This window comes from Diorhabda sublineata, chromosome 3 (genome assembly GCF_026230105.1).
Source record: "Diorhabda sublineata isolate icDioSubl1.1 chromosome 3, icDioSubl1.1, whole genome shotgun sequence".
Classification (NCBI taxonomy): domain Eukaryota; kingdom Metazoa; phylum Arthropoda; class Insecta; order Coleoptera; family Chrysomelidae; genus Diorhabda; species Diorhabda sublineata.
Genome location: NC_079476.1, coordinates 6,726,619 through 6,741,572, shown reverse-complemented (window position 1 = coordinate 6,741,572; position 14,954 = coordinate 6,726,619). Strand labels below are relative to the sequence as shown.

The 14,954-nt window shown below is 35.2% G+C and overlaps 1 protein-coding gene across 8 annotated transcripts in view; it reads right to left on the bottom strand.

Moving 5' to 3' along the window:
• The window catches only part of LOC130441901 (serine/threonine-protein kinase ULK2), a 119,502-nt gene that overhangs the window by 56,442 nt on the left and 48,106 nt on the right, over window positions 1-14,954 (bottom strand). For all 8 annotated transcript variants that reach the window (XM_056775754.1, XM_056775757.1, XM_056775752.1 and 5 more), the window contains 3 exons: window positions 9,341-9,377; window positions 7,561-7,611; window positions 5,435-5,560 (listed from right to left, as the gene is read on the bottom strand). In XM_056775754.1, coding sequence (XP_056631732.1) covers window positions 5,435-5,560; window positions 7,561-7,611; window positions 9,341-9,377 — 214 coding nt within the window. The remainder of the gene's footprint in view (window positions 1-5,434; window positions 5,561-7,560; window positions 7,612-9,340; window positions 9,378-14,954) is intronic.

Below are 14,954 nucleotides of genomic sequence, written 5' to 3'. Positions count from 1 at the left end.
TCAAAATCAAACTGTCCAAACGTTTTTAAAAATGTCAAGGCTTCAACATTCCAGCTACCTCCGTGCCACATGTGTTGTCGATAGTTTTGAAAAACCCAGGTGAAGATGTCATTGTTGAAATTATTGTCCTTCCAAGTATGTGATTTCGAATGGTATTGCGGGTTGAGGACTCAAAATCAAACTGTCCAAACGTTTTTAAAAATGTCAAGGCTTCAACATTCCAGCTACCTCCGTGCCACATGTGTTGTCGATAGTTTTGAAAAACCCAGGTGAAGATGTCATTGTTGAAATTATTGTCCTTCCAAGTATGTGATTTCGAATGGTATTGCGGGTTGAGGACTCAAAATCAAACTGTCCAAACGTTTTTAAAAATGTCAAGGCTTCAACATTCCAGCTACCTCCGTGCCACATGTGTTGTCGATAGTTTTGAAAAACCCAGGTGAAGATGTCATTGTTGAAATTATTGTCCTTCCAAGTATGTGATTTCTAATGGTATTGCGGGTTGAGGACTCAAAATCAAACTGTCCAAACGTTTTTAAAAATGTCAAGGCTTCAACATTCCAGCTACCTCCGTGCCACATGTGTTGTCGATAGTTTTGAAAAACCCAGGTGAAGATGTCATTGTTGAAATTATTGTCCTTCCAAGTATGTGATTTCGAATGGTATTGCGGGTTGAGGACTCAAAATCAAACTGTCCAAACGTTTTTAAAAATGTCAAGGCTTCAACATTCCAGCTACCTCCGTGCCACATGTGTTGTCGATAGTTTTGAAAAACCCAGGTGAAGATGTCATTGTTGAAATTATTGTCCTTCCAAGTATGTGATTTCGAATGGTATTGCGGGTTGAGGACTCAAAATCAAACTGTCCAAACGTTTTTAAAAATGTCAAGGCTTCAACATTCCAGCTACCTCCGTGCCACATGTGTTGTCGATAGTTTTGAAAAACCCAGGTGAAGATGTCATTGTTGAAATTATTGTCCTTCCAAGTATGTGATTTCGAATGGTATTGCGGGTTGAGGACTCAAAATCAAACTGTCCAAACGTTTTTAAAAATGTCAAGGCTTCAACATTCCAGCTACCTCCGTGCCACATGTGTTGTCGATAGTTTTGAAAAACCCAGGTGAAGATGTCATTGTTGAAATTATTGTCCTTCCAAGTATGTGATTTCGAATGGTATTGCGGGTTGAGGACTCAAAATCAAACTGTCCAAACGTTTTTAAAAATGTCAAGGCTTCAACATTCCAGCTACCTCCGTGCCACATGTGTTGTCGATAGTTTTGAAAAACCCAGGTGAAGATGTCATTGTTGAAATTATTGTCCTTCCAAGTATGTGATTTCGAATGGTATTGCGGGTTGAGGACTCAAAATCAAACTGTCCAAACGTTTTTAAAAATGTCAAGGCTTCAACATTCCAGCTACCTCCGTGCCACATGTGTTGTCGATAGTTTTGAAAAACCCAGGTGAAGATGTCATTGTTGAAATTATTGTCCTTCCAAGTATGTGATTTCGAATGGTATTGCGGGTTGAGGACTCAAAATCAAACTGTCCAAACGTTTTTAAAAATGTCAAGGCTTCAACATTCCAGCTACCTCCGTGCCACATGTGTTGTCGATAGTTTTGAAAAACCCAGGTGAAGATGTCATTGTTGAAATTATTGTCCTTCCAAGTATGTGATTTCGAATGGTATTGCGGGTTGAGGACTCAAAATCAAACTGTCCAAACGTTTTTAAAAATGTCAAGGCTTCAACATTCCAGCTACCTCCGTGCCACATGTGTTGTCGATAGTTTTGAAAAACCCAGGTGAAGATGTCATTGTTGAAATTATTGTCCTTCCAAGTATGTGATTTCGAATGGTATTGCGGGTTGAGGACTCAAAATCAAACTGTCCAAACGTTTTTAAAAATGTCAAGGCTTCAACATTCCAGCTACCTCCGTGCCACATGTGTTGTCGATAGTTTTGAAAAACCCAGGTGAAGATGTCATTGTTGAAATTATTGTCCTTCCAAGTATGTGATTTCGAATGGTATTGCGGGTTGAGGACTCAAAATCAAACTGTCCAAACGTTTTTAAAAATGTCAAGGCTTCAACATTCCAGCTACCTCCGTGCCACATGTGTTGTCGATAGTTTTGAAAAACCCAGGTGAAGATGTCATTGTTGAAATTATTGTCCTTCCAAGTATGTGATTTCGAATGGTATTGCGGGTTGAGGACTCAAAATCAAACTGTCCAAACGTTTTTAAAAATGTCAAGGCTTCAACATTCCAGCTACCTCCGTGCCACATGTGTTGTCGATAGTTTTGAAAAACCCAGGTGAAGATGTCATTGTTGAAATTATTGTCCTTCCAAGTATGTGATTTCGAATGGTATTGCGGGTTGAGGACTCAAAATCAAACTGTCCAAACGTTTTTAAAAATGTCAAGGCTTCAACATTCCAGCTACCTCCGTGCCACATGTGTTGTCGATAGTTTTGAAAAACCCAGGTGAAGATGTCATTGTTGAAATTATTGTCCTTCCAAGTATGTGATTTCGAATGGTATTGCGGGTTGAGGACTCAAAATCAAACTGTCCAAACGTTTTTAAAAATGTCAAGGCTTCAACATTCCAGCTACCTCCGTGCCACATGTGTTGTCGATAGTTTTGAAAAACCCAGGTGAAGATGTCATTGTTGAAATTATTGTCCTTCCAAGTATGTGATTTCGAATGGTATTGCGGGTTGAGGACTCAAAATCAAACTGTCCAAACGTTTTTAAAAATGTCAAGGCTTCAACATTCCAGCTACCTCCGTGCCACATGTGTTGTCGATAGTTTTGAAAAACCCAGGTGAAGATGTCATTGTTGAAATTATTGTCCTTCCAAGTATGTGATTTCGAATGGTATTGCGGGTTGAGGACTCAAAATCAAACTGTCCAAACGTTTTTAAAAATGTCAAGGCTTCAACATTCCAGCTACCTCCGTGCCACATGTGTTGTCGATAGTTTTGAAAAACCCAGGTGAAGATGTCATTGTTGAAATTATTGTCCTTCCAAGTATGTGATTTCGAATGGTATTGCGGGTTGAGGACTCAAAATCAAACTGTCCAAACGTTTTTAAAAATGTCAAGGCTTCAACATTCCAGCTACCTCCGTGCCACATGTGTTGTCGATAGTTTTGAAAAACCCAGGTGAAGATGTCATTGTTGAAATTATTGTCCTTCCAAGTATGTGATTTCGAATGGTATTGCGGGTTGAGGACTCAAAATCAAACTGTCCAAACGTTTTTAAAAATGTCAAGGCTTCAACATTCCAGCTACCTCCGTGCCACATGTGTTGTCGATAGTTTTGAAAAACCCAGGTGAAGATGTCATTGTTGAAATTATTGTCCTTCCAAGTATGTGATTTCGAATGGTATTGCGGGTTGAGGACTCAAAATCAAACTGTCCAAACGTTTTTAAAAATGTCAAGGCTTCAACATTCCAGCTACCTCCGTGCCACATGTGTTGTCGATAGTTTTGAAAAACCCAGGTGAAGATGTCATTGTTGAAATTATTGTCCTTCCAAGTATGTGATTTCGAATGGTATTGCGGGTTGAGGACTCAAAATCAAACTGTCCAAACGTTTTTAAAAATGTCAAGACTTCAACATTCCAGCTACCTCCGTGCCACATGTGTTGTCGATAGTTTTGAAAAACCCAGGTGAAGATGTCATTGTTGAAATTATTGTCCTTCCAAGTATGTGATTTCGAATGGTATTGCGGGTTGAGGACTCAAAATCAAACTGTCCAAACGTTTTTAAAAATGTCAAGGCTTCAACATTCCAGCTACCTCCGTGCCACATGTGTTGTCGATAGTTTTGAAAAACCCAGGTGAAGATGTCATTGTTGAAATTATTGTCCTTCCAAGTATGTGATTTCGAATGGTATTGCGGGTTGAGGACTCAAAATCAAACTGTCCAAACGTTTTTAAAAATGTCAAGGCTTCAACATTCCAGCTACCTCCGTGCCACATGTGTTGTCGATAGTTTTGAAAAACCCAGGTGAAGATGTCATTGTTGAAATTATTGTCCTTCCAAGTATGTGATTTCGAATGGTATTGCGGGTTGAGGACTCAAAATCAAACTGTCCAAACGTTTTTAAAAATGTCAAGGCTTCAACATTCCAGCTACCTCCGTGCCACATGTGTTGTCGATAGTTTTGAAAAACCCAGGTGAAGATGTCATTGTTGAAATTATTGTCCTTCCAAGTATGTGATTTCGAATGGTATTGCGGGTTGAGGACTCAAAATCAAACTGCACAAGTGTTTTTTAAAATGTCAACGTTTCGATATTTGACTTCATCTTTATCAAGGCTACAACATTCCAGCTACCTCCATGCCACATGTGTTGTCGATAGTTTTGAAAAACCCAGGTGAAGATGTCATTGTTGAAATTATTGTCCTTCCAAGTATGTGATTTCGAATGGTATTGCGGGTTGAGGACTCAAAATCAAACTGTCCAAACGTTTTTAAAAATGTCAAGGCTTCAACATTCCAGCTACCTCCGTGCCACATGTGTTGTCGATAGTTTTGAAAAACCCAGGTGAAGATGTCATTGTTGAAATTATTGTCCTTCCAAGTATGTGATTTCGAATGGTATTGCGGGTTGAGGACTCAAAATCAAACTGTCCAAACGTTTTTAAAAATGTCAAGGCTTCAACATTCCAGTTACCTCCGTGCCTCATGTGTTGTCGATAGTTTTAAAAAACCCAGGTGAAGATGTCATTGTTGAAATTATTGTCCTTCCAAGTATGTGATTTCTAATGGTATTGCGGGTTGAGGACTCAAAATCAAACTGCACAAGTGTTTTTAAAAATGTCAACGTTTCGATATTTGATTTCATCTTTATCAAGGCTACAACATTCCAGTTAGATAAAAGATAGAAACGTTTGTATTTTAAAAAACTCTTGGACAGTTTTATTTTTAGTCCTCTTCTCGCAACACCATTCGAAATTATATTACAGATTATGTTTCACAAATAATTTTTTTATTATTAACATTATAAATTATTTCAATGTGTTTTTGAACTTTTAGGTCAGTTGTCTTTCAAAGAGCATAGAGCCGAAAATAAAATACGAGAAGAATACACAAAACTGAGATTCCGTTAATGAGAAAATATGCAAACTATAGATCAACATATTTGGCATAGAATTCAGCACAAAACTGGAGACAAGTTCAAAAACACCTCGCAGGAGAAAATGAATAAAATTGGAACAAAACACAATGACATAATAGGTCAGTTTGGCCAGCCAAAAACAAATATTCCTATTTATAATGAAATAAATGCTGATAAAAGTATTTATGAAATTTAATCTTTCCTTTTCCGTTTCCTTTTTTGAAATAATCCGGTTTTTTTTAGATGTAACTCAAATTATAATAATTCATTCAGTGTATCTCGTGTCAATGTAGATAAATATCTATCACTCACCTATTTTTAATTTTATTTCTGACGGTTTAGCATGTAATTTGGGACCACTGTGTGACAGAAGAATATTTTGAGGCTTTAAATCCCTATGGACGATACCCTTGGCGTATAGCGCTTTCATAGCATCAGCTGGAAAATTTAAATCTAATTTAATACAAATTTATAACTATAAAATTATTTTTTTGATAGAAATCAATACAATAATGTGTATACGAGATGTGGCTATTAAAAACGAGAAATATATAATTTTGGTATAATGTATATTTATTTATTATCAGCTTCGATTTACGAGGATGTATTGATATCTAATTAGCCTAGATCAGTTCCATGCATAAACAAAATATTGCATTACCATAGCAACGAACAATAACTTATTAGAAGTGTAAGTGTAAAGTTTGACGTCAAAAAAGTAAACCAGAGTTACGCAATAAATTAAAAGAAGAAAGATGTCCACCGAAATTGTGACTGCAAGCTTCAAAAGAGAAAGTGTTCATCATATAGTTCACGTCAATTTGGACATGAGAAAAAATTGCAGCAAAATGGATCCTCAAATGTTTGAATGTTAACCAAAAACGTGCAAGAGTAGAAGCATCGCGTTCGATCTGTGCTTGATTTGAGAACGATGCAGACTTCTTAAGCCGAATTATTACTATTGATGAGACTCCGGTACATTTCTACGATCCAGAAACAATCGAGCAACAATCGATGGAATGGTGAAACTCTGGTTTTCCAAGAACTAAGAAGTTTCGTGTCTAAAAACCTGCTGGAAAAGTTCTTGCTCCAGTTTTTTGGAATTGCCATGGAGTAATCATGATTGATTTTTTGGATAAGGGTAGAACAATAACTGGAGATTACTATTCTACATTACTGACCACTCTACGGGAAAAAATTAAAGAGAAAAGACGCGGAAAGCTATCCAAAGGTGTTTTGTTTTTGCAGGACAACGCCCCTGCACACAAATCTCATGTTGCCATGCAAAAAATTCGTGATTTAGGGTTTGAATTACTAGAACACCCCCCTTATTCACCAGATTTGCCTCCGTCCGACTATCTCTCTATCCGACAAATTTTTAAAAAGTCGTTAATTTTCTTCCAACGAGGAGGTAATAAAAGCTGTGGATCCTCGTATATATAAAAATGAATTGCTGTTCGTTAGTCTCGCTACCTTAACCTCCACGTCAGAATATGATTCATGGAATGTTATGTGTGGTCAGTACTGCCATACGGAGTGGAAAATTGGACCTTGAAAGCTCAAATAATATAAAAACTTGAAGCATTTGAGATGTGGCTCTATAGACGCACTTAGAAGATACCGTGGACTGACAAAATCATAAACGACGAAGTACTAAGACGCTAAAGCTCGAGAACGGCAGGACCGATTTGGCTAATATTGATCTTGAATTATTTGTGGAAGTCGACAAAAAAATTTAAAAGTTGAATAAATATTAAACTGATCGGAATTACATAGAAACACAAATCAAATTGTTTGGGTGAACGAGTAAAATTAGCGGCGAAAAATGAAGATGTCGAGGATCTCAATCTCTTTTTAAATTCACTGGAATTGCCTGGATTGCCACCTTTCAATATGCAGTTAAAAGTAGGATCAGTTGTCATCTTGCTGCGTAGCATTAATCAATCTCGACTGTGCATTGAAATAATACTGGCTCTAAAAAAGGTAATGAATAACGTCATTGAGGCAACAATCATAAAGGCAAAATACAAAAGAGAGGATGTGTTGATCCCGCTTATACCGATGATTTCAATGGATTTACTATTCGATTTTAAGCGTTTACAATTTCTGATACGTCTGGCCTTTGCGATGACCATAAATAAATCGCAAGGCCACTCATTGAAAGTTGTTTATTTACGTACCACAAAAGAAAACAAAAAATATTGCTTAGCAGAAAGCTTTAAATTGATGAATAGACTCTGTATCATGACTGTGTCTGTCAATATCAAATTGAAACCTTATAAATAGCCAAATTTTCACGAAAGGAATATCATGTCTAATTAATCGAAAATAATGATATAACTTCATTCATACCTTTTGTTTGTTTATTTCATATAAAAGTTCTTTTAGGTCAGTTAGGTTTATATATATGTATATATTTTATTTTAAAAGAAACTTACCTAATTGGATCAAAAATAATCGAATGGTATCTTCACTTAGAGTACCTTTGGCTAAAAAAAAAATATTTATTAGTGTTATTGATACAAATAACTAGATGTAGAAATAAGATCAAATCTGAATTGAGCCTCTTTAGTAGTACTGTCTTAGCTAACAATGCATACTACCGGTCAAAAGTTTTTGCCCACTTCATAATTTATTCATTAAATTTTAAAATTAATACATGTTGAAAAATTCCTCTTTCATATTGGTATGTGAAGGGCGAAACGATGTCTTATAAATTAGAATTAATAGTGTCCGTCATTTCATATTTTGCCGGTGAGCGCGACAAATTAAAACTTGTACCAGTTGATTTGTTTATTATTCTTTAAATGTGAATTATTTCTTCGGTGTTTATGATTGTAGTTTAGTCCCAGTTAACCCTGTAAGACCCAAGAACGTGCAGTGATTTATACTCTTTGAACCAAGACACCTTTTTGTAAAGTTTGTATATGAATGGTTTTAGTTCTCCCAAATTCAGACTTGTAAGTTGTAAAATGGGTAAAAACAAACAACTATCGGTTGAAACTCATGCAATAATCACAATTTCTCATAGTAAAGGCAAAAATATCCGTATATCCGACTCACGGGCCCAGAGATAGCAGCCCAGATAATTGAATCTAGGGATCTGTCTTCTGAATACTTCTGAAGAATATAAAAATTAAATGCATGGAGATTGGGTAAGAGTTTCATGGAGGAAAATGTTCAGGACAACTTCGAAGAACCACAACCGCTGAAGATAAATATATTTTATTGGTCAGTAAACGTGATGGACGACTCATAGGCCCAGAGATAGCAGCCCAGATAAATGAAACTAGGGATATGCCTTTGAGTACTTCTAATGAACATGAAAATGAAACGCATGAAGAGTGGGAAAGAGTTTTATGAAGTAATGAGTTAAAGTTTGAGGTTTTTATGTCTAAGAGGAGAGTGTTTATGCGCAAGTCGAAGAAAGGATTGGTGTTAGATCCATGTGTAATTCCGACTGAATAAGACGACGGAGGCTCTGTGATGGTTTGGGGATGTTTTGAAGGAAGAGCAACTGGAGACTTGATGAAAATTTTGAAGAGAAGAAAGTATAAAAAAATATTGCTCGAAGCTGTGCAAAGAGTATTTAAAAGAATTGGGAAGGAAGAATACACTTAAAGTAACGATTTCGCCGTCACAGTCGCCCGATCTCAAACCGATTGAGTTATTGTGGGACAAATTGGACAGGGAAGTTAGAAAGCAGTATTCTACTTTCGCTTCACATCTTTGGAATCTCTTGAAAAACAAAGGGAACAAAAGAGACCGAACAGAGAATGCCAAAAAGGGGTTACATCGATGAATAAAAAACTTAAATATGTAACGATTACAGGCTGTAATTTTATCATTACTATATTTTTATTTATATATGTTCTTTTAAGTATGATTATTGGAATTGATTGTATTGTTTTCATTTGTTGTGTATCACGCAAACTATAGGGTCGACAAAAACTTTTAACCGGTAGGGTACAAACATTGAATCCATCATTGGGAGCATATCTAAAAGACTTCTTTTTTAATTACATATGCTTTATCGTGGACTTATCAATCAAGAATAGTGAAAAGGTTTTCCATTAAACACATTAGCCAGAAGTTGTATGGTGTTAAATTTGGTTAGGTGGATGTTTGGAAACAGGGAGACGCTTTTATGTACCGATAACGCAGCTACCTAATTTCATTATTAATTCGTTAGACTATAATTTTAACTTATTAACTTACCTTGTAAATAATCTGCTAAGTCACCTCCATTGCAATACTGTAATATAAAAAGACACGGAGTGAATTCAAGTTTTTTAAAGAGAAAAAAGTCTCACAACACTTTTTGAAAAAAGTAAATAAATAAAAGATATGTGTAGGGAATCAAAATCAACAATAGGAGGTAATATAAGATAAAATGAGCACATAATAAATTAGGAGGGTAGATTAAGTATAAACCGGAATTTTGCTATAAAAATTAGATTATATAATTATAATTATAAGTTACAGAGCTGAAATTTTTCACAGTTTTTCTAGATAGTCTTTTTCCACCTCTCTGGAAGCTCTCGGATGCTTTTTTTCTAGAGATGTGTCGATACTAAAATTTTTCGATTCTCGATACCGATACCGATATCTAAAAAATCGATTCTCGATACCGATATCTGAAAAATCGATTCTCGATACCGATACCATCGATGTATAATAGCCCCTTGTAAAAAAATTCTAGAAATATAGAAATACTAGAAGCATATTCATAATTTGTTTGAACAACCTACAAACCAATTTTAAAATATCTATGCCTCTACAGGGATAAATGAGGCAATTTCTAATGATAAAAATTGTAAGCCATACGCAAAGGTTAAGTTGTCGAAATTATTAAATAAAATGAATATCACGAAGAAATGTGGATGTACTTTCTCTTGCATGAGGAAGGCACAGCAGAGGTGGACATAATTGTCGCCAATTAAAAGCAACATTCTCTTTTTTAATTGTATGTACGAGGATATTTTGAAAAATTCTTAGCCTACTATAGAACCAAACAAAATTTCAATGTCACAATATTTGATTACTCAACATATTTTCCTTTTAATTGGATACATTTATTACAGCGAACCTGCAACGTCTCTAGACCTTTGAAAAAATGTTCCTTCTTGCTCTGCAACCCAGACATCCACAGCTTTTATTACCTCCTCGTTGAAAGAAAATTTACGACCTGTTAAAATTTTTTTTCAGTTGAGGAAAGAGATGATAGTCGCACGGTGCCAAATCTGGTAAATAAGGAGGGTGCTCTAGTAGTTCAAACTCTAAATCACGAATTTTTTGCATGGCAACATAATTTTTTCCCGTAGAGTGGTCAGTAATGTCGGATAGTAATCTCCAGTTATTGTTCTACCCTTATCCAAAGAATCAATCACGATTACTCCATGGCAATCCCAAAAAACTGAAGCAAGAACTTTTCCAGCAGATTTTTGGACACGAAACTTCTTAGGTCTTGGAAAATCAGAGTGTCGCCATTCCATCGATTGTTGCTTTCTTTCTGGATCGTAGAAATGTACCCACATCTCATTCATAGTAACAATTCGGTTTAAGAAGTCTACATCATTTTCAAATCGAGCACAAATCGAACGCGATGCTTTTACCCTTGCACGCTTTTGGTCAACATTCAAACATTTGAGGATCCATTTTGCAGCAATTTTTTCTCATGTCCATATTGACGTGAACTATATGATGAACGCGTTCTCATGAAATATTCAGTGCTTCAGATATGCGTTTTAGCCCAATTCGACGATCTGGTAAAATCATGTCCGAAACTGCATCGATATTTTCAGGGACTGACACAGAAACTGGCCTTCTCGAACGGTCATAATTTACCTCTTTTGAAGCTTGCAGTCCAATTTTTCATGGTCACATACGAAGGACATTGATCACCAAGGATATTGAGCATATCTTCGTAAATCTGCTTAGCTCTTGACCCTTTTAAATCCAGGTACTTGATGATGGCTCGATACTCCAAATTTTCAATTTTCACAATTTCGGTGGACATCTTTCTTCTTTTAATTTATTGCGTTTATTTTTTTGACGTCAAACTTTACACTTACACTTCTAATAAGTTATTGTTTGTTGCTATGGTAACGAAAGATTGGTACAAGAAAAGGCAGAAAATCAATCACGAAAATCTTTTAGAAGATTTGATGATATCTGAGGAAGCAGATTTCAAAAATTTTGTACGACTGAACTTGGAACAGTTTCAAAATCTACTAGATTTGGTCACGCCATTGATTGAGACTAATAAATATTGCGCAATACTAACCCTACACAATGCAATGGAAAAATATGGTGCAATAAAAATTAAACTCACTAAAACTTTTGTTCCGTCATTGTGTAATCTTCAATATTAACCGTAAACGGCAATAATATTGCACAATTCGTAATATTGCGCAATAAAATTGATTGTCTAGAGGACGCCTTAGAAATTTTGTTAATCATAGCTCAATCTCAAACAAGTAGAAAAGTCGTCGCACTCTCGGCACGAGAAACTATGGCGTATTTTTTATCGTTAGCAATCAGTAAATATTTACAAAAATCTAAATTTATAAAAGGAAGTTTCCATGAAAAATATCAATAATTTCATTTATTTAATTAATAATCTTGTTATAATTATTCCTTGAACTTTCTTTTAATAATTGGTTTGTGGAATGAAAAGTATGATCATAAATAAAAGATTCCATTTTGTAAAACTCAATTTTGCAAATGTATGGGAAACATTAGATTTTGGTTAGTGTTGAAATTTTAAAGTGTGTTAGTCTGGTTGCACACGCACTTAACCATATATGTAATACTTCTATATGGATCGTTCCTATAAGTGGAAGGTGTCACTACTAAGTGAAACAAATAGTGTATCGTTCTCTCTCTCTTCTGAACGCTTCAGTTAGTTCTGCGCATCTATTGCGCGCATGAAGCATGCGCAGTCTAGATAAAGCGTCTCGAACTCTATCTCTTAATCCATATAGGAGTATTATACAGTGCTTTTCAGATAAAAGTATCCACCTTTAATAACTTTTGTAATACTGGTATTTAGAAAAAATCCAAAAACACGTCAATTTATGTTGGAAGGGGCAAGCAATATGGCTTATTTAAACTTACTGGAAAAGCCACCCCCTCACCCCTAGCAGCATCCCCTTTATTTTTTTAAATTACTTTTCATATTTTTTATGTAAAATTTGGATACTCCTCTTTGAGCTGATTTCAAAAATGTATAATACTTGTAGGTTAAAGTGGTTAGTTTATGAGATAAACAATTTTTCTTTTAAGAGCACAAATTTTACTTATTATTTACTTTCACCTTATTTGCCTGTACTAAAATGGGTTGTACAACAGTTCAAACTCTTTAATCTTTTTAACTGTGCTATTTATTATGAAGTTACAATAAGTGTTCAAAATGAATACCATTCACTTCCATACAATGGTATAATCTATTTTGAAATGCCTCTCTGACATTGCTTAATACGGCTGGATTTAATTGTCGACAGATTCTGGTTGGGTAGCATAAACTTTTGTTTTTAAATACCCCCATAAAAAGAAGTCTAGGGGTGTTAAATCCGGTGACCTAGGTGGCCACTCCATCATCTGCCCCCTTCTACCTATCCAACGAGCGGGGAATGTTTCGTTTAAAAATTGTCGGACAGGCATAGCATAGTGTGGGGGAGCTCCGTCTTGTTGAAATACCAGTAAATCTTCGGAAAGGTTATCATCATTTTCTATTATTGTTGTAATACGTGGGTCAACCCCTTCCCTAAGTAACTCAAGATATGATTCACCATTTAAATTTCCGTTGATGAAGAAAGGTCCGAAAATGTGGTCACCTAGGATACCACACCAAACGTTTAACTTTTGGGGATGTTGTGTATGGAATTCACGCATAATATGTGGATCACTTTCAGCCCAATATCTACAATTATGCCTACTTACTAAGCCATTTAATGACCATGAGCATTCATCAGAAAAGCAAATATTGTTTAACAATTGTGGATTGTTATTGATAATTTGCGTCATTGATTCGCAAAACTCTAGACGACGATCAAAATCATCTTCATTCAACTCGTGCACCAACTTAACTTTGTATGGGTGGTACTTGAATTTATGTAGAACTCGGAAAACTGTAGAAGATGAAACACCGATCGCTCTACTTATTATTGACAACGATTGGGGTTGTTAAGCCTCTAAGCTGACTTGCCCTAAAATTGCCACTTGGATTGCTTCGTTATTTACGAGTCCCTCTCGCTTATGCACTTTATTGCAAACAGACCCTGTTGTGGTAAATTTCTCCATCAGTTGAATTACATACTTATGAGTTGCATGTCTTCCGTCATGTAATTCGTTAAATATTCTAGCAGCAGCTCTTGCACAATTATTATTTTGGTAGTATAAACCTACAATTTCAATTCTTTCTTGCAAAGAGTAAACCATTTCAGAGAAACAAAATAAATAATGTATCAAATTACACTATCAATAGTGACTACAAATTCTAGTTGACAATGTCAAACTTTAATAAAAAGTAGTAGTTGTTGTTTGGATTTTTTAAGTAGAATAAATAGCACAGTTAAAAAGATTAAAGAGTTTGAACTGTTGTACAACCCATTTTAGTACAGGCAAATAAGGTGAAAGTAAATAATAAGTAAAATTTGTGCTCTTAAAAGAAAAATTGTTTATCTCATAAACTAACCACTTTAACCTACAAGTATTATACATTTTTGAAATCAGCTCAAAGAGAAGTATCCAAATTTTACATAAAAAATATGAAAAGTAATTTAAAAAAATAAAGGGGATGCTGCTAGGGGTGAGGGGGTGGCTTTTCCAGTAAGTTTAAATAAGCCATAATGCTTGCCCCTTCCAACATAAATTGACGTGTTTTTGGATTTTTTCTAAATACCAGTATTACAAAAGTTATTAAAGGTGGATACTTTTATCTGAAAAGCACTGTATATATGGATATAGCAGATTTGCGCGGCATATTGTAGAGTTAAGAGGTTAATAGGTTGAATGTCACGTTGACAGAAGTATATAATGCTATTTTTGCAATAAATCAGTTTGAATACGAATTCTCATCGTTTTGACAAAAAGCAGTCCACATCCTCGAAAACAAATTAATGGAACTAGTGACAATCTCCACATTTACCACTAGAGTTAGTTTAATTTTTTCCTAATAATGCCCAATGTTTCTTATCGGCACATCTACAACTATACAGGAATTAAATGCAAAAACCCGAAATGGCTACATGTTACCTGTGACAGCTACAGACAGACATTCAGACGAACGGAGAAAATGCTTGCAATAATGCATTTTTTTTGTAAAAAACTGCCACAAAATAAAAATTTGAATCGAGAATTTTTTATCTCTTATAAGAGTCGTTTAACTTAAAGTTAAGTTGGTGTTGAGCAATGTGTAGTTTTTATTACTTTCTCCTCAAATCAAGAGATAGTCTGTTATTAATAGCTATCGACCATAAACTAGATAATGTAGTTTAATTAATTAGTTGACATGACAAATTCCAGTAGAAAAGAAGAATATTTTCCTTTTTAGTTAACACACAGGACTCATAGACCCGTGAATACTTCGAAGTCGAAACCCACTAGCACAACACGCTACTCCACGCCACGCCATGTACCATATGTATTTCCATATAATTCAATAGGCTAGTTGACAAAATTTTGAAATTAGTTTAAAATTATAATTTAGCATCTATTTCACCCCAAAAATATGTTATTTCAAGAAAAAAACACTTTTTACTTTAGTATTTTGAGTTTTTAGAAATAAACTTGAAATTGACCGCGGCCAAGACTGTCATGGCGTCTTGAA